The following is a 20,303-nucleotide window of genomic DNA, read 5'->3' as shown; positions in this document are numbered from 1 at the left end:
TTTGTATTAAATTACTTAAATTAATTATATTAATTGTAAGAAGTTTAAGTTTAAGAATTTTGCAAGGCAAGATAACGCAAATTAAATAATGTAAATAAAAAAGTGATGGGTCTTTAACTTATTCTCAGTCATTATTTAAATTCATTAGAAATTAATTTGCCTTAACTATATCGATAAATTCTGTAGGTACTTCTCGCCATTTTGTGCAAAATAAAAGCTATCAAGAAACTTATAATTATTTACTGAGAGGTTTTCTTCAAAAATGCTCGAAAAATCTAAACATTTTAATACACAATTGCTTTTTATCTATTATAGCTCCTATAATGCAATCGATTTTGAGTTTTATCAGTATTTATATTATAAATAAAAATAACTTTCAATTTAATTTCAAATTAAAAATCTAATAATCAGACTATGCTGTACATTAAATATGAAATATATACAGATCCGAGTGGTGAAAAGGTCCGACCCTGTCCCGTTTCCACTCTGTCTGACTTTCGCAAATCCGCGGAGACGCGGTTGTTTTCACGGGCGCGGTTTCCTTCCCGCGTTTCCGATTCCACGAATGAACGAATGACTCCATCGGGAGAAGCGGAGTGGCCCCGAAGAGCCCTTCTTCGCCCTATGGCCGTTCGCGGCCCCCAAACGATGCGTCAACGTCGCCGTCACGATGCATCGTCTAATTGAAAACGACGTCTCGAGATGCGTAGAAACGAGGGTGAAAGCGCGAACGCACGAACGCGCGAGGAATACCGAGATAGTTGCTGAAAAGACGAGGGACTCCGAATAAAAAGGGTGTACCTTTCGGTGAAACGGCATATCGAGCAAATTGAGTTCGACGCTACTCATCCTCCCTTTTTCCCCTCGTATCGCCATTTCCTCTTGTTTGATATTTGATCAATTATGAAAATTAAACGTACACACTCTGCCGAACGTTTTCAACGATCCGAGGAGAGTTACCTTCGTTAGATTAACGAAATAAGAGAGGTTGATTTTCTCACCAGCCACGATTAACGAACGTTCTCATTTAATTTCAAGCGGATTTCCGTCCAAAGAGACTCCTGTTAAAAAAATATTTTTTTTTCCTCGTTATAATTATGGAAGAAATTGATGTGAAGGTATACTTTAATTTCTCAAACGAGCATATTATCTTTTTTATTCTATTCTCTTTTTTCCTATGTTTATATAAATATATAAGGTTATATGCATATAATAACATTTAAAAAATATATATATGCAAAAGATTGGTCTATTTTGCATGATTTCTACTAATTTAATATGTTATTATTAATACTTAAAAATCATATTTTTCCATAAAATTCCTTAACGTAAGGTGCGTAAATTCGTTCAGCTATCAGTACTTTCGGTAGCGAGTTTATGTAAATTAACCGGACGATAACGACATTTCGATAAGATGGCGCAACGGTGATTAATGGCAAGCTGCGGTGAGAATGTGATTCACACGCTCGTTAATTGCTATTAGGGTCTTACGGCTGATAAAGATAACGCAGCTGCCGATCAATGGTTTCACAAATTCCAACTTTTGCCACTATAAATTCCCATGCATTATACCTACCGAATATGGTCCTGGCTAGAATACGCTAAGTTTTTAACCGCTCAGTTTTTAAACAAGCAAAAAATTTTAATATCTACCATTTTTGGTTTTAATATTGACGTATATGTATAGACGTAAGCAAGTAATCCAATGTATGATTTTTTAATTCAAAATTGTAATTTCGAACTGTAATCCCGAAACTGCGTAATAATTACGCGTATATATATTTCAACGATTGTCGGCGACGCGTGTCGACGGATGGGCGCAATCTGCCGTCACAACAAAACATCGACGCGAGAGCCATTGTCCAATTTAACCGAGAGGTAGTACGAAGGGGTTGCGGGAGAATCAGACGTCTACCCTTTCACAAGGATCGGATACGCAACGTTGCAGCAATTATTTGGATTAGTGTGCGCTAAGTGCTCTCTCCTGACAAGATACGATTGCGAGAAATGTCATTTACAAAATAATGATATTTATTACGTAATAAATGAGAAATAAAGCGCTTCATAACCGTATAGGATGCTGCAAAAGTATATACTCAACAACTTCGATCGAAATAGTAATAAATCTTTCCTTAAGAAAACTGTCAAGCCCTTGATTAGTAATAGTTTATTTTTAGATAAATGTTATTAGACATAAAATACTCATTACACGAAAAGTAAGTTTTAAAGATATAGAAATAGATATAGCAGAGTCTTGATGGGAAGTGAAGTTTGCTTCAAACTTTAAACTTCAATATATAAGCTTGCTTATCAAATTATTAATTACAAGTCTTTAAAGCAGTCGTTTCTTAATCCTCGCTTGCTTATTACTTCCTGCTGGTCTTCCAATCTTATTCCTCGCCGCATGCGTATAATGGCGTTATAATGGAAAACGACGCAAATTTTAGTTAATGTTCGCGATAGTCGGTGCGACCATGATGTTAGTCAGTCGCATAAAAGTCCGCGGTCATAGTAATTAGCTCAATTCGGCCAAATTAACGTGTTCTTAGAAAGGGATCATAAAAGTTCATGCACGCGTAGTTTTTAATTAAAACATTGCAAACAATTCTGGTTTTGAAGTCGCTAGCGAATAAAACAAATTCGGAAGCAAAGCAATCAAGTCACTGATTCGCAACAAAAGATAAAAACTAAGCAAATAAAATCAGTCGTTTCTCAAAAAGATTTTATATTATTTGATATATACACATATAAATAAAACACCACAAACTGGATAATAACAACTATAATAAAACAGGCAGACAGGTAGACAGATGGAAAAAAAGAGAAAACAGAAATGGATAGAGATATAGAGATAGAGGAAAGAACGAGAGAGAGAGAGAGAGAGAGAGAGGAAGAAGAAGTCGAATGGTTTCTAGTAAAGATATTAGGTGCGATCATGTGCAAAAGACGATGTTGACAGAATCGTTGGCGTTCGATCGAGTGCATTCCCGAATGCGCAATAAGATAGAAAGCCGATTTCGATAACCTCAATCGAACTTCGATGAAAGATTCACACACACACACGCACACACACACACACACACACACACACACACACACACACACACACACACACACGCACACGCACACGCACACGCACACGCACACGCACACGCACACGCACACGCACACGCACACACACACACACACACACACACACACACACACACACACACACACACACACACACACACACACACACACACACACACACACACACACACACACACACACACACACACACACACACACACATTTGCTATTTCATATTAAATAGATCAAATATAAATTTAAAAAGTTGAAAAATGATATTTATACACATGCATATTCGCGATAGGGATATTTTTAGGCGCAATTAGACTATACAATACTAATAATTTCATAATATTTCAACTTATAATTTACAAAAAAATGTGGTTATAACATAATAAAAAATATATTCACATATTAAAATAAATATTTGACAGATATAAATTATTCAAAGAAAAGAAAAATTAATAGAAAGTATTATAAAGATAATAATATATCATATTTTTTATGTGCTAAATATATATAATATATATACTCTTTCTTTCGCAATCAATATAATAACAATTATTATTAAAATTTTAATTGCTACTGTGCATTTTCTCGACATTTGTAAGAGAAATTAAGCTTGAAATATAAATGTCATGTCTATCATCAATATAAATGTCATGTCTATCATCAAAATTTTGTCGGTTATTTCTGTGCGTGACGATAATCACACGTTTATATCACGCGAAATTTCGAATCGATAGCGTGTCGTATCCAGGTACAATAACCGCGATATGTGGAACGGGACAGAAATAAAACGGGTCGCAGCGTACGCGACAGAAATCCTATAAAATCCCAGAAGCGCGATTACCTGCTGGGAAAGCTCAGCGGAGTGATACGAGCGAGGGGGCGAAAGGTATTTAAATATGGATAACCAAGCCTGCGGGCTCAACCCCTTCGTAACCGAGGGAGACGGATCCCGTAAATAGACTGTGGACCCGTGAAAGACTAGCAGCATCCAATATATGCGCTTAGAAAACGCACAAATTTTTCCGCCTTGCCTCTCTCTCTCTCTCTCTGTTTCTCTCACAATATTTACGGCAATCTAAAATTGAACTGCCAACCACCAGTAATGCAACGGCGCGTATCGCCCCGCGATCTTCCCGCTTTTTTCCATGCTCGCCGACTTATCTACAACCGCGTGCCTTCCCCCTTTATCCGATCTTTGACGCATTGCACCCCCGGGAACTACCAACAATGTCAGGACGACTCGCTGCTTGTACATCCCGTTGCTTTATCTCTCGCAACAACACACCCGTTATATGCCGTCCACGTCCTTTGTTCGCACGATCCCGCGTGGAATCACGAATTACTCTCGCTTATATTGCGAGAATAATATATTATATAATAGAAATTTGTTTTATATGGCAATGCTCAAATCTAAATTTCGCTCGAGATTAATAATCGGAATTAATTGGAAGACTTCGAAACAGATTGGATGCGAGATCATAAACACCATGGTATCAACATCGTAACAGCCTAAGAGGCAATAAAGCAAAGGACCTCGGCTTCCGGCCATTCTTGGAACGTAATTACGGGGCTTCCAGGCCGTGGTCGTCTCGGCCTGACGCTGTTCGAGTACTCTCCGGGCAAATTCGCCTCCTAATAAAGGCTGCGGCTCGAAGCGGCAGGAGTATAGGTCAATGTGTGAAGCGACCTACTCGCAAAATGTCGACAAATAGCCACTCAATCAATGTGGTTAAGCCAAGGATCGCTGAACGCTCTAAGTGTATTGTTTGATATTCTAAGTATATTGCTTAGTATATTCTAAACTTTCTCAATGAGAGAACTAAGAAGGTTCTATTTCTAACATTCCAAGGATATCGTTCCAAGAATCACACGGCGTTCTAAAAACTTCTTCTCCTCCTCTGTATTTTAAAGGCTAAAAGCATTCTATTCTCAGTAGCTCGGAATCTAGAAAGAATCTGAAAAGACACGTTGAAATGCATCCTTCTACCGTTAACATAAATATCTCATTTGACATGAGAAATCCATGGGTTCCGTATAAAGCGCATTTATCTATATCATACGTAACATTTGCTATGAAAAAAAATGCACGCATATGCGCTTATTACGGAATCTAGGGGGAGTATTTCAGATAATTAAAATATATAAGTACGACAAAAATGCGACTCAAAGAAAAAAAAATCTGATTATATAATTTAGTTTACTTCTGTAGCAGGTTAGAAATATAACTTCATCATATTGTTATCTCGTGCAATTATTTGCTTGAATTGCTTGGCTTGTATAAAGATTAAATTTTCAGACACTATTTATTTTGCATCAAAAACGCACCCGTAACCGTTTTAACTTATGCTGTTTTATATATCTATGCTCTCAGATTCGAAAAAATATATCCATTATAAATTATTTCATACTTCCACACACAAAGGTATAAGTACAAATTCAACAGTTCGCCAGTGTGACTATACGTCACTGAATGTTTAAACTTAATTAACCACATCGATTACAATGTTATAAACACGAGAAGCATTTAATGCATAGCAATTACTCCGCGGTCTCATGCAGCAATCAGCCATATTGATTCCATATTACACGGAATCAGTGTTTCTGCAATGCGAGTAAGTCGGAATATCGGAGAGATTCGACACGTCCCGATCTTGTCGCGAAACGCATAAACGACAAAGATTTCTGTCGGAAACAGCGAGAATAGGGAGAAGTAGGAAGAAGGAAGAGACTGCGGAAGCGAGGAACAAAGCTGCGAAAATCTCTCGTAGGCGGCGAGCGTGAAATTCTTATGGGAGCTTCCGTTTCGTTGATCGTGGACGGAATCTCTAAGTAGCCCAGGTGCGCGAAGGTGCTCTTGCGGAGAGCGCAAATTTAATAGATGAAACCTGACAGAAGACGCCGTGGTCCGCGGAAATAAAACCTGATGAAAGCGAAGACAACGAAGTGAATGGGAAGGAAAGGAGAAGAGTCCCTGGAAGAAATTTATAAGCCGAGAGGGCGCATAAACGACCGCGGAGGAGCGGTGTCACGTTCCCGCTCTCTTCGCTCCCGTTTTCGCGCCCTTCGTTATCTGCCGCGAAATTTACAGAAATAGATTCTCTCCGCCGGTGGTAATCGCGCGACCGCGCCGCGACATTGGATTTTATGACGCGCGGTATAATATACCACGTCCACAAAGTTTCGGGATCGAATGAAGAAAAAAAAAGAGACCGTCGCGCAGATAAATATATCGATACAAAGTGACACGTGTCGAGTTTGATATTTTTAATACGATAATACACCACGCGGAAGAATATCTGAATATTCCTGTTTCTCTCTCTTTTTAATATAAACTGAATTAATAATAAATATAATTTACTGAATATTAACACGCATTAAATATGCATAAAGAATAATATATAACGAATATTGATGGGCATTACACATTAAATTATACAATGAATATTCATACATAAAAGAGAAAGATTTGGCTTTTCGCACATTTTTCATGTTTTAAGATCCTTGATGCTTTTAAACAAATGATAACTTTACAAATGATCTGTATGAATTAAAGTCATTTAATTGAATCTGTTTCTTCCTTGGCCGTTACTAATTTTTCTCCATTTTCAAAAACACTTTTCAATTAAAAAAAACAAATTATTAATGTTTTAGAATATTATTGTCATAAGAAATAAAAAACAAATAGAAAAATGCTAACATAGTAGCATTCTTTCTTATCTTATATTGTATTCTGAGAATTCCAAAATTTAACAGTTAATTACAAGGTTATAATTCAATTTTTTTAATAAGCTTAAAAATGTTTCGTCTCTACATTTTTAATTTGTATTTACGATATAAAAGTATATTGACAAGACTCGGATACAGTTAACGTGATCCGAAGAAGATCCAGGAGGATAAAAGAAGAAAGCCCATATAAGGCGATCCGGCGATCATCCCTCAGATATAGCGTCATCGGATTACTTAATGCGATTCTACGTATTGCATATGCATGTGCATAAAAGTACAGATGGACGCGCAAAATGAAAGAACTTTCTCTCTCCCTCTCTCTCTTACTTCTCACTTTCGCAAGCAAAATTGCGCGCGGCGGAAATATAATATAATTATATACATGCCGCGAATACGGCAATGGTGCATAACGAGGTGGTCGAGTATCAATTAGTCGACAGCACTACTAGTGATTTTAGTTCCGTCATCATGCTCTTATCTCCATGTAATCGCTGTATATATATATATATATATATATATATATATATATATGGCGAGAAACATGGAGATATATATATATATATATCTTAATTATTATTTTTATATCAAATGCCCGCGGAGAATTAAAATTTCCGCGCGAAACGAGGAGATACGTAGGTCGCGTGTATAGTCTCGGAGGTCTTTCATCGCGTGACCTTTCCAAAATGATTACGAGCACAGTGGCAAGGCGAGGATTAATATACAATTGCATGTCAGATAAAAATCTTGAAAGAGTCTCGACAACTCTTGTTCAGCGTAACTATTTCTTTGCGGAATACGTAAGTAATTTAATTAAATAATTTTTTTATCTATCAACTATATGCAGAGTTTATAAAAATTAAGCTTGATTGATGGTTATTATTGTAAAAAAATGTATAAACTATATGTCTCTAAGACAACTGAGAAGAAAAAAAGATTCGAATAAAAGAAACATACTATTACAAAATTTACATATATATTTTTCTAAAAAATTTAATAATTATATTCAAAATTCATAGCATAAATAAATCTATAAATTTAAAAAATTCTAATCAATTTTTTATATTATAAACTAAATTATAAATAATTATATAATAGAATATTAGAAGCTATAATTTTCTTTATAAAATTGCTTGTCTGAATATAAAATAAAACACTTTTAAGAAGGCTTGAAGCAATAATAAATTTTTATCAATGATCAAAACAGTACGCAAATGTTATTAAAAGATTTTATATTAAAGAAACCACAGAGAAATTTAAAAACAGTATTAAAGATTAAAAACTATACACGCAAAAGAATAAAAACAAATTGCAAAACTTTATAATGATTTATACAGATTGTTCGCGAACTGTACAATTCTGATCTTAATGCGATATATGTATATTACTGCGGTATCGCATGGCTATTAACCCGTTATAACTCTAATTAAGTATGAATTCTTTTAAAATCAAGACAGCTTTCCGTGTCAAGCAGGTTAGGCTTAATCTCTAAATGACACTTCCTGCGCGAAAATAACGAAATTTCGGTTGTTGGCTAATCACGATATAATGCCATTATACGAATCGCTGACTTTATAACTAATTTAACGATAACTCCTTGGCGAATGTTTACACGCCTCGTCGCTTACACATATGCTCAGGTATAATATAATTACATCGCTATATTTGTAATTACGTACCAAAATTACAACTAGAGTTTCGTGACGTAAAAACGATATTTTTTCTTATCTCATCGGTCATTAGAAGAATACATAGTTGTTCGGACAGGTCCGTATTTAAATGATTCGACAAATTTATGTATAAATCGTTAATGTTCTTTAATCATTACTTGGTAAATTCTTTTAATTCTTGTTGCAGATTCATAAGAAAATAATATTTTCTAAATTTAAATCTTTTTTAATAAAATAAATTTTTAATGATATGTTAATTATTTAACTAATTTCCTTATAAAAATTATAAATTTTATTTAATTAGCCAAAAATGTACTAAATCTTCAATTACATTTAATAATAATGTTATTTAATTTGCAATTTTTTAACGAGATAAAACAATTAAAGATAAATCATGGAATTTTGTAGGAAAGTAACTATCAGTAAACTCTTTTTCTCATTTCCTATTTTCAATATTTTTTGTGCAATTTTATAATTTGCCATTAATTTATTTATCAAATAATTAAAAACATTATATAAGTATAAATCTAAATTGCAAATATGCTTCATCAAAAACCTTAAGATTATGCAGTTCAATTTGAAAGTATAAATTCGAAATGAAAAATCGAGATTTCAATGAACACCAGAAGCGATTATAAAAGTATTACAGTAAGAGGAACAATATATGCTGCGGAGAAAGACATTTGAGTTTGAGTTCATCTCTTTTATGGAAAAATATTACTCTCGGTCAATATTACTTGTCATAACCTCGAAATTTCTGAAGTCTTTACAGTTGAGTGCAACAACTCGGAAAAAAATCACATCGCTCTTTCAATAAATAAAGATTGCCGAAGGGGTTGAAGCACCGACACGATCATCCCAACCGGTAACGTTCGTTTCGTCGTCCCGACGTCGAATGCCATCGACTACGACGAAGATGAAGAAAACGCTAGATATATGAGTGGGAGAAAAAGACAGAGATAAAGAGAGCTCTGGTAGGGGTTGCCGACGTTGAGGGGGGAACAGGTGGGGCAGCCGGGGGCGGCGAGGGGTTTAAACGGCGGATGACGTCGGTCGGTCGTTCGGTCGAGGGGCTGCAAGGGGACGGTCAGGGGGAAATCGCGCCACGTTCGTGGTGGCGATCAATACTTCGCCCACCACGCCTCGCCTTCGCCACCACCTACCTCTCGCGTCGCGTTGCGAGAGAGCAAAACTTGACTCTCTCTCCCTACGTCACGAGCCAGAGGGGTAGAATCGTCGAGCCGAAGAACGCCGATCACCTTGGACTTGGACGGGTCCGAGCTTTAACACCCCCCCCCTTCCTCTTACAAGAATCGCCCTCTTCGAGAAGGAAAAAAGTGTGGTGTCGTGAAAAACACGCAACCTGCGCGTGCCTCAATTTATCGCAGTATAAAAATTAATCTAAGAATGAGTTATTTCAGTAGGCAGCAATTTTTAACAAATTTTTATGTAAAACTGCAAACTTTTTGAGTGTCGATTATGATGTGTGTCTCGTCTTTAAATCTTTAATCTTTGGACGTGAACGCGAAATCTCTAAACTTTAATTCTCTTTCCTTCTCTCTCTCTCTCTCTCTCTCTCTCTCTCACCCCTAGGATTTGCTCCTTCAATGAGAAAATAACGTACAATGTATTTTCCGTGAGCCTTTTTGTTAAAATCGGATTTGCAGAAACTAATTCAAAATAGTTTCGAGTATTCTAAAAATGCAGAGTTATCAACGTTCAATGTAATTGTGTATTTAATCCATTGTTCTCAATTCTGTGAGTAGTTTTGCTTAATAATGTTAATTTCGCCTACGAACAAGTTATATAAATAAAGCTCTATTTGTGCTTCATAATTGTATATCAATAGTATTTTCAATATTTAATAATTATCTGAAAGTAGGCCACTCTGAACTGTACACAGAAAAATACGACTGCTCTTTGAAGAGAATCAAAGTTTTTAAAATTTGTTTCGGCGATTATTATATATATCTGTAAATATACGACTGATGTTTAAGATAAAAGGAATCTTCTAAAAAAATAATGAGATCCCTTGCGACCTAATGCAAAAGTAGGGAAGCTTGCTTGCTCGCGAGGCGTTTCTTCGACGAGCGAATGCTCGAACACGCGCGTGACCTCGTTCGATGGGGTCACGATACGGGGATGAAAACGCGGAAAACATGAGATGGCAGCACGTTGCAACCGGGAAAAATTTTTGGCACGTTGCTTCTCGTATGTGCACATCATTTCACTCGATTAAAAAATTAATATATACCTACTGAGAATTATACAGATCGCTATATATACATTGCAAAAAATCCTACATAAAATACATAATTATTATATATCAGTATAATTGTTAATCTCATTTAACACAAATTTATTTCCTGAATTACTATCTATCTTCAACAGATTATTTTTTCATTCTTAATCCTATAATTTATTCTTAATCTACCTAATAATTCGAGCCATTTCAATAATATAGTATAAAAAATTAAAGCCTTACCGCGCGATGATTTATACTTTTCCCACCTATTGTTATGCGTCATTAAACAAAAAAAAGATAATCTTAAAACAAATAGATAAAACGTAAAACATGTGATTAATTTATAGTACCTTATAATTCACGAGCGAAAGATCAAGAATACGCGTAAGTTAAACACGCGTTATCATGGCAGTAAACACGGCGGATAAACCACTGACCAGTCTATAGCCAGCGATTGTCCGATTGCTGCTGGACATCCGTTGTTTCGCAGCCAAGAACGACACGCGCGCGTGTATTTTATCACTGAACATAATTTTAATAAAATGATATCGCACATATAGACCACCCACGCAAGTCTGCCGATATCACATAATGGAAATTCCCTGCATTCTTTCTCCAAATTGACTGTTAACAATTACAATGAATTCACCTTTTTCATTGCTGAATTATCAAGTGACACGTATAAATGAAAATTAATTTTATTCACAAACTTTGAAATATATTATAGATATCATTATTTCAAATATATTCATGTAAATTACAGAATTTTCATAAAATTGATCAATGAGACCATTGTATATGAAATCAATTCTATTCTATTCAGCTCAGCTGGTAACATTTATGATTAAAAAGATATATAAACGATATTAGAGATACGTTCTAGACTACAAATATACATGCAAGTGCAAGGGTTTATTTTCAAAAACACATATACATATAATTGAAAATAACCCCTTAAATCTTAAATCAATTTAAATGTATTTAAATTACTTAATTTTCATAAAATTAATCAATGAGCCCATTAATTGAAATCGATTCTATTCTCTTCAGCTCAGCTAGCAACGTTTATAGTTAAAAAAATATATACGATATATAGATACGTTCTAGACATCACATTGTATATATTCAAAGATATACCCTTGAAAATAACCTCTTAAATCTTAAAGCTATTAAATCTTTCGGACCCAGTCTTTCTCTTATCAAAATTTTACGAAAAATCTTCTATCGGATCGACAAGTGAGACCATTTAGATGTCAAAGGCAAAGAAGAATTGGTATAACGCTTTCGTTCTCTGCAATTAAATTTCATCCGGTTGTACAAGTCGGAGTAATTAACGCGTCATATTTCAGGCATATCGGAACGATTGAAACGGAAGTTTCAATCGCTTGTATATACTTTATTAATTTTCTTCTATGAATTATTGCTCCCTCGCGCGACAGTCGCGCATGATAGATCGATACTGCACCTGCACCTCGCTTGGATATATGCAATCGAATGAATTATTCCTTCTCGTCAAATAAAACAAAGCTGTGCGTACCGCGCCATAAAATTATTCTACAATTCCTCCGCGTGGCATCCATGCGACATTGCAGGTTTTTTCTCGGCGCACAGATTGCAGACTACATCGATTGCGTAGGAAATAAACAAAAATATTTTCTTCAAGTTCCTTATTTTTGCACGCGTAGCAAAATGAATAATTAAACTTAATATAATTGAATTTTTTTAATTACATATCTAAAAACTAAAATATTATAGCACAAATCACAAATTTCCATTAAAATAAATTCCATTTGTGACCAAGAAAAGATATGCTTTTCAACTATTGTATTTACTCTCCAAAGCCTCAATCCGCAAATACACTTCAATCCTCATTATCTTTTCCCTCGTATTATGCGAATCTTACAAAATTCTTGCTAATTGTAAGAATATTTCTATACAGTCGATATTTTATCCTATCAAAACTTTATATACGGTAGCGGTACAAAAGAAGGACGTCCGATGCATCACATACAAAATTATTTCGTACGAGATGAGTCTTAAGGGGAGATCCGATTTCGGTAACGGTGAAATCTCGTCACGTGAAGCACGTAACAAAAGGCGGCAACAATTCTCGATAGCCAACGTAAATAGATCCCCCGAATAACACCACGTGCGCGCGGCTAATGCGAGGAGTGTGTGTAGCAGGCGGGTCCGATTTATCGGTGATATCGACAAGCCTTACCTCAGCGATAACAAGGGACCGAGTACGATGTAACGCGGCGCACGTCGACGTAGCGTCGTTGTCGTCGTCGCGCCGCGACAGATTTAGGCGCGTCGATAAATAACGTCGCCAGGTGCGCGAGCCACGCCGAAAAGCTCGCTCGTTCGCGCGAATGAGTCTTCTACGTCGGCGGCTTGCTTCCACGGGCCGTAAATTAAGGTCAGAGCCAAGAGCGATATAAGCGGCAAATCGCGAGAGAGAGAGAGAGAGACAGAGAGGAGAGGCAAAGAGAGAGGGGGAGGGAAGAGAGAGATGCGAATAGATATGCAAATCACGTATACACGCTCGGCTGTTTACGTCTGTCGATCTGCTGTCAAAGCAACACGCTGCTGCCGATATAACGTGAGCCCTACGCGGCAGAGAAAAGAGGGAGCGCGAATTTTTTTTTCTTTTTTTTTCGGCTGATAAACAAACTTTGGTCACGGGTAAGCTTCGATAAAAAAAAAAGCTTTACTCTCTGTTTCTTCATCTGAATTAATCTAATCAAGCAATATAGTATACAGTGTTGAACGATATGGCGAGACTGTCGTTTTGTAGTGTTTCAAAAAAAATTGTTAAATAAAAAAGAAGTGTCGTTCGACAAATAATTACTCATGATTGTGAACTAAACTCGGCGTTCAGTACATAATCGCAGCTATAATATCCGTTTCTATCAATGCAGATTAACTTTGATCTTTTGGTTTAACTCACCTTTTATCTTTCTCTAATTTTAAGAACTAGAAAAAGATGAAAAGAGTAAGTTAGACCGCGATTAAAATTAATCTACATTGATATAAATAGACACGAGAGGATTTATTCGATGTTAAAAGTCGACGATAATGTGTGTGATAAATGTTTCAGTCGGGAAAAGTCGCGCGAGAATCAAGTTTATCAAGAAATGCGTAAAAGAGAAAATTATAGGGCATCCTCTATACTAAATAAAAGACGATAATTTGTTCAGTAATTGACTTAGTAAAATTAGCGACTCCGTTATCACTTATTAATTAAATAATAATTAATTTCCCTCGAACTTGTAAGAAAGGGAATAATGCGTGGTGTAAAACTTATCTCATTAGACGGCAAGTCCAAGTGTGTTATTTTTACACGCATAAACGTCTAAAAATAACACATTAGATTGAAGCTCTTTTTACACGTTTCTTAATTTATTCTTGTGTGTTAAGTTAATTACATCATTTAACACGTTTGAATCGTATTAAATTAAAAGTTAATACGTTCAAGCGTATTAAATGACGTGATTTAAAAGCAAGAAATGTATAAGAAGAGCTTCAGCTAAAAAATAACCCCACTTGGATTTGCAGTGTAATCGCGAGTTTTACGTGCTTTATTTTTACACGATTGACATTTACTTCCTTTTGGTCAAAGTCTATTAATTCTATACATACAAAGCAGACACAAAACAATCTACGAGAAAGATAACGTATCTCGAAATATGTATGACGTATAATATGCTTCGCAGCCATGTGCTGGCGCTTTAAATGCGATTAGACTGCAGTTTCCCTTTAACACCTGAAATCCGGTCTACGTGTGAAACTTTAATCCGCATCGGGCTCTTTAATCCGTATCCCTCGATTAAAAAATGTTTACCCCAGGATAATTCCAAGATTTCCCTCTCGCTTTAAGTAATATGCCACGATAAACAGAAAGATATATATATATATATATATATATATGAGAGCTCGCGAGAATCCCTTTTTAATCGACGGTTTAAAACATTGCAGTCACGGCAAACGCAGCGTGACAACTATAATCACGACGACGAGAATAATTCTCCGGAGTCAGGTAACAATGTCGCAACAGAGCGATAATAGCCATCAATGGTAATGAACAACGATGACGATAATTAAACGGTAGCGATGAAATAATGTCGGATAATGATCGCGCGCTACGCACATTTCAAGGTTCACAGTCCGGATTCTTTCGTAAATATCACGACGTAATGATCGGTCGTCAACGACGAGGACGTCGACGCGTCGAGCAGGCGAACGGGCCGGGGGCGGAGGGTAACGCGGATCCCGCGGCCATGCGCTTCAAAATGACACGCTCGCACGTTATCGTCGGGCTTTCCCTTTAACCTGATTGTCACAGCAATGCATGGCACAATTCGAGCTCGCGATCCTTCTCTCGAGAGCAGTCGTCGCTCCGAGAGCTCCGCTCGCTGCCCGGCGAGGCTGTTTCGGAGCAGGATCGAGAACGAACTCCCCCGCGAGGAAAAAGATCGTTTCCATTAAACAGAGAAAAAGAAGAAGAGTCCCCGGTGCTCTCCTCGGCTCTCCTCGCCTGGCCGAATTGGAGGTTAACCTGTCACTCGATAGCGGATCGATTTTACGTGCGCGCGGGCGGGATGAGCGGGAGGGGGCGGCGAATCGCCGTTTCGACGTCGCGCGTAGACGACATTATGTAATTTCTGGCACTCACCTGGTTCGCCGGAGCCGTGCGGACGTTCCGCGGATGACTGGTGCGGCGGCTGGCGGCTGGCGGCTGGCGGCTCCCGATGCGGGGCGTCCCCGTCTGCGTCTCCGTCCGTGGAGAACGGCGATAGCGGCGCAGGAGAGACGGACGGCGATCACGGAACGGAGAGCGAGAGAGAGAGAGAGAGAGAACGTGCGGGGGAGAAGCGGCGAGGTCACATACACGCGTATACACACGTCGCGGCGGGTCGCGCCGTGGCAGCCCGCCGATGCGAATGATGCGGATGCCGATTCGACCAGCGACTCCGACGGCGGCTGCACACTCCGCGGTTCGCGAGATAAGAAGAGGCGAAGGAGAGAGAACGAGAGAAAAAGAGAGGGGAAGAGAGAGAGAAAAGGGAGGAAGAAACGTCAAACTTTATCACGAGAGCAGCATGACGTGCGACGGGGCTGCAGGCGGCGCGGACGCGCGACAACGGCGACGGGCGAGAGGAACGACGACGACGACGACGACGACGGGTACACACGCGCGGCACCACCGACACCGACACTCGATGACGTCATACCACCGGCGGCAACATGGAGCCTGCACGACGTACGCGCGAACACGAAACACGTACGCGAACCACGAACCACCACGCGCGACGATGACGATGACGATCGCGACGGCGGCGAGTCAGGTCGATCGCTTTCGCTACCGGCCAAAGAGCCGTGCCCGTGCGCGGCGTCTAACCTCGAAAAACGTTAGCGCCCCGGAGCCCGGAGCAATCGCGAGGGAGAGTGTGAGTGAGTGAACGAGAAAGAGAGAGAGAGAGAGCGTACAGTGTGCCAGCCGCGCGCGGCAGCGGACCGGAGCGGACGCACGACGCACCCCGTGCGCAGCGGCGACGAGAAACGAACCCGAACTGAGACGAAGTCCCGGCCGAGCCGCGCCGAGTCGGCCCGAATGCGCCCGCGAGCGCCGCGCGCTCTCATTGGCCGAGCGCCCGCCCCTGCCGCCCGCGCCAGGCTCGCCGGTCGCGTATGTTCGGCCGCTCTCGGCCGCGGCGCGAGTCATTCCGGCGACGCGTACGATGCGACGCGGACCCGCGGACGTGGAGTACGTGGATATTCGGAGCGATCGATCGTTCGGTGTCACTCTAACCTCTTCGCGAACGCGCACGCGAATCATCGACCGAAAGTCTCGTTTGATCGCTCTCGTCCGTGAACGATAGCCCGTCGAGCATCTGGCGCGGTTTGAACGCACGCATTTTCGCGCGATCGCTCGACCGTGGCTAACTTCATTCGCTTCGAGGGAGTCGATTCGAAAGTGAACCTTTCGCCCGGCATCGCCGCGCCTTTCCAACGCGTCATTCGTATATTTGGCCTCTCGTCGACGCTGGACGGGAAAGATTATTTAGACGCCGCTTACACGACTAGGTACGGGAAATGATAAGCGGAAATTGAATTCCGAGAATGACGAGGTAACTTGGATGAACTTTGAACGGCAGGTCGCGGCGTGCGCGTATTCCAAGGCCGCCGCGCGATTTTTTAGGCGCGATCTTGCGCAATCTATTTTTCTTCGGTAACCAACGTCGAAACGAAAGTCTTCAATGTTTAATTAAATATTGTCAAATTCCATTAAAGTCTACGCGATATTTAGAAAATTGACGCCTTATAAATTTTGTCGAACAAAAGTGGAGTCTAAATATTTGCTCGAAAAAGAATGTATTTTCGTGATATATTTATTAATTCAAGAAACTTTTTTGTAATTATTATATTATGTAATTAATGAAACGTTTTTCTACGTTGCGTCACGTATTATCGCGTAAAAAAACAAAATTCTTTCAGAGCTCCCCTAATCGATCGTCATGACGCCGTCGCCTTACGTCTCTCGAATAAATCAAATCGACGCCGCTCAGTTGGACACGGAGATCTACAAGGTATTGCGGAATCAAGCCAGGGAGATCGCCAGGTACGGCGCGCCCGGCAAGATCGACAAATGGCAAGCGGAAGTGGACGCCGTCCTGAAATTCTTCGTCTGGAAATTCTCGCTGCAACGTGGCTCCTCCACGTTCGGCCAGCGGCTCCTCAATCTGCGCTACTCCAACATCGATCACCGAAAGGCCGTGCTCTACTTGATTCTAAGCGTTCTTCCGCGGTATCTGAAAGACAAATTAGCTCACGAGAACCTGTCCGAACGTGGCGCGTTCGCCCAAGTGCTAAAGTCGCTCGTCGACTGGACGACGAACGCGATCAATCTCCTCGAGCTCGTTAATCTGCTGTTCTTCCTCCATCGGGGCGTGCAACCGCGCGTGATAGAGTTTCTGCTAGGTCTGTCCAGTCAGTCGATAACGACTCACCGACCTAGAATCATCGGTTACTCGTATATGACGAGGGAATTGCTCTGGCACGGTCTGATGGAACTCTTCACGATCGGCATACCCATGATAAACTTCCACTATCTGAAGCACGCGGCGATGAGGCTGTGGCGACGGCCGGAACCGTCGAGCGGCCTGTTCCCGGTGATGAACGCCACGACCAAGTGCGCCTACTGCTACGAGGACCCGATTCTGCCGTCGCACGCCGGCTGCGAGCACTTGTTCTGCTACTATTGCCTACAGGCGCACTTCACCGCGATGAGCGCGTTCCATTGTCCCACCTGCGACGCGGAGCTCCGTGCCGAGGATATGAAAAGATACACGGTCGCGAGCGCACCTCGGAGCGACGACGAGGAGTCGGACGATAGCTTCGAGAAAGTGGACGATGGATAACCGCGAACGTACGTATATTTTCAGTTTTATCAGAGACAACTGATGGTGACTCGAAGTGACGTGATTGTGATGAACGAGTCACGGTGCCAACTTTCGCTTTTACAGACCTCGTCAAATAAAGTGAAAATGATTGATGTTGCTGCAATGTGTGATAACGTGTTAATTCCGTTAGAAAGGATTCACCTCAATGACCAAAGTAATAAAAAATAAAATATAGAAAAGAATAAAAGAAACAATGTTTTTTGTCGCAAACGCGACAAATATAAGTACAAAACTAATTTTGTTATTATATCGGTGTTAATTAAATTTTCTAGAAACAAATAAAATTATGAATGGAAAGAGATTCGCCTCTCTGAGATCGCCGCATCGATTTGTCGCGGGACACGCGACGGAGGGGTGTATGCGCGTGACATTAATATTTTGTTTTTATTAAAAATAGCAATATACAAAATCTTCTTTATTCTTCATTTCAATACAACAAATCCCGATTTCGGGCGACTCCGACACTCTCGTTTTTTTTTTCTACTTTTTTTCCGAAACAAACAATAATGGATCAATATATACTCTCTTGGCTCTTATATCAAAATTAGATTACATTACATCATATAAAAATATTATGCTGCGCTGTATATTATAAAACGCTTCATCTGCCGCCGCGCAGGTTGATGCGGGTCGATTGTTCAATACGTGCAATAATGACACACATTCATCTCGATTAATTTATCATTCAGTTGCTGCACCTGCGCTGGATGGGCGGGCACGTCCCCGGATTTATTACACGAGAAACAACATTATGAACACTATAGCACAGAAAGGGGGAAAAAAACGCGAAACACATACACATAAATTAACACCTTCCATCCGCCTCTCCTACGACACTACAGATTTCATTCGAATCCGAACTCTTATTGTCTTTTCCTGGAATGTATGGATTTATAGTACGAGTATAGCGCGGTTTCTTTCATCTTGTCCTGTGAAAAATTTCTTCTCAAAATATCGGGCTTGTTAATTTATTTCCTGAGATATCCGCGTTTTACACTTGCGCTCCGCTCTAACATTAATCTTTACTAATCGCGAACGGAAACGGAGTTCGCCCGAAGAAAATAATAAGACGCACGGGAAGCATGATTTAAATTACACAATTCGATCTTTTTCATTCCTTTCCCGAATTGCGTGTGTATCGCGCGCATATCCTTCTTAAAATTAATTCAAACTTGGAAGTGTATTACTTTTCTCAAACTTGCCGCTATTTGTCGTTTGTAAATTCTTTCCTCGGGCGAACTCCTTGATTATTCTCTCCGCATTCTTTACCGGCACTTTAGCGACGATACTAAAGAGATCGATACGAAGGGCATCACTCTCTTAGGATACACTATCCTAAGAGAGTGTCCCTTCTGTACCGAGAAGCTTGCGATTTTACTGTTGGTCTCGCTAACAATAGGTAAGCGAAAAACACAATTTCCTGATATTTCGAGTATGAAAGAGAGAACACAATAGTGCGAGGCATTTATACTTATTGATACGTGGAAACGGTTTGCGCCTAAGTGCCATTATAGCTGCTGAATTAAACCGATATTACGTCTCGGACGAGATCGACATATTTCCCGAATCGCTTGCGTTTCACAATTTTTCGAGCTTGTCATTCAGGCAAGATAAGGTGCGATGTACTATGTATAAAAATAAAAGATTCAATGCAATACGGTGCATATCTCGCCTTTTTAAAGATTTGAGAAAATTAATAAAGTTGAGGAAACTCAATCAATCGATATTACAATGAGTTGGAATAAAACTAGATTTAATTCCAATCCAAATTGGATTAATTGACTTAATTTCAAATAATATTTGAAATATAAATTGCAATTAAATCAGATTAGGTTAAATTTTGATTTCCGCAACTTTGAGATTAATTTTCTGCAATTTTTAAAAAGTGTGATTAGATCGCTGAACCCTCTCTCTGATCGAAGAATACCTTCGAATTTTATAAGTAATCGCAAATCTATCGTTAAGACGTGGAAAAATCGTTGCACAACGATACGGCCTGTGGACTTAAAATCTTCCCGAGATTCTCAGAGAAGGTCTATATTATTTTTTTCCCTTTTCAAGTCCATAAATCATTTTTCATGGAAATTTAAAAACCAAGAAAATGAAAGTCACTAAATT

The 20,303-nt window shown here is 39.4% G+C and overlaps 1 protein-coding gene across 3 annotated transcripts; it reads left to right on the top strand.

Moving 5' to 3' along the window:
- Positions 1 to 15,983: 15,983 nt before the first annotated feature.
- Pex2 (peroxisomal biogenesis factor 2) lies at positions 15,984 to 19,840 on the top strand. Of its 3 annotated transcripts, none has more exons than XM_077417701.1 (2): positions 15,984 to 16,006; positions 17,221 to 19,840. In XM_077417701.1, the coding sequence occupies exon 2, from the start codon at positions 17,241 to 17,243 to the stop codon at positions 18,141 to 18,143; it is 903 nt and encodes a 300-aa protein (XP_077273827.1). In that variant the 5' UTR covers positions 15,984 to 16,006; positions 17,221 to 17,240; the 3' UTR covers positions 18,144 to 19,840. The 3 variants fall into 3 exon arrangements, with proteins under 3 accessions (XP_077273827.1, XP_077273826.1, XP_077273825.1); XM_077417700.1 differs by lacking the exon at positions 15,984 to 16,006 and adding an exon at positions 16,188 to 16,853; XM_077417699.1 differs by lacking the exon at positions 15,984 to 16,006 and adding an exon at positions 16,189 to 16,809.
- The last annotated feature ends 463 nt before the right edge of the window (positions 19,841 to 20,303 follow it).

This window comes from Temnothorax americanus, unplaced genomic scaffold (genome assembly GCF_048541705.1).
Source record: "Temnothorax americanus isolate GAGA-0224 unplaced genomic scaffold, ASM4854170v1 Scaffold5, whole genome shotgun sequence".
NCBI classification, from domain to species: Eukaryota; Metazoa; Arthropoda; class Insecta; order Hymenoptera; family Formicidae; genus Temnothorax; species Temnothorax americanus.
This window is presented reverse-complemented; position numbering and strand designations above follow the sequence as displayed.

Coding starts and splice junctions, on each gene's coding strand:
- Pex2 (XM_077417701.1), top strand. CDS start 17,241: ATGACGCCGTCGCCTTACGTCTCTCGAATAAATCAAATCGACGCCGCT.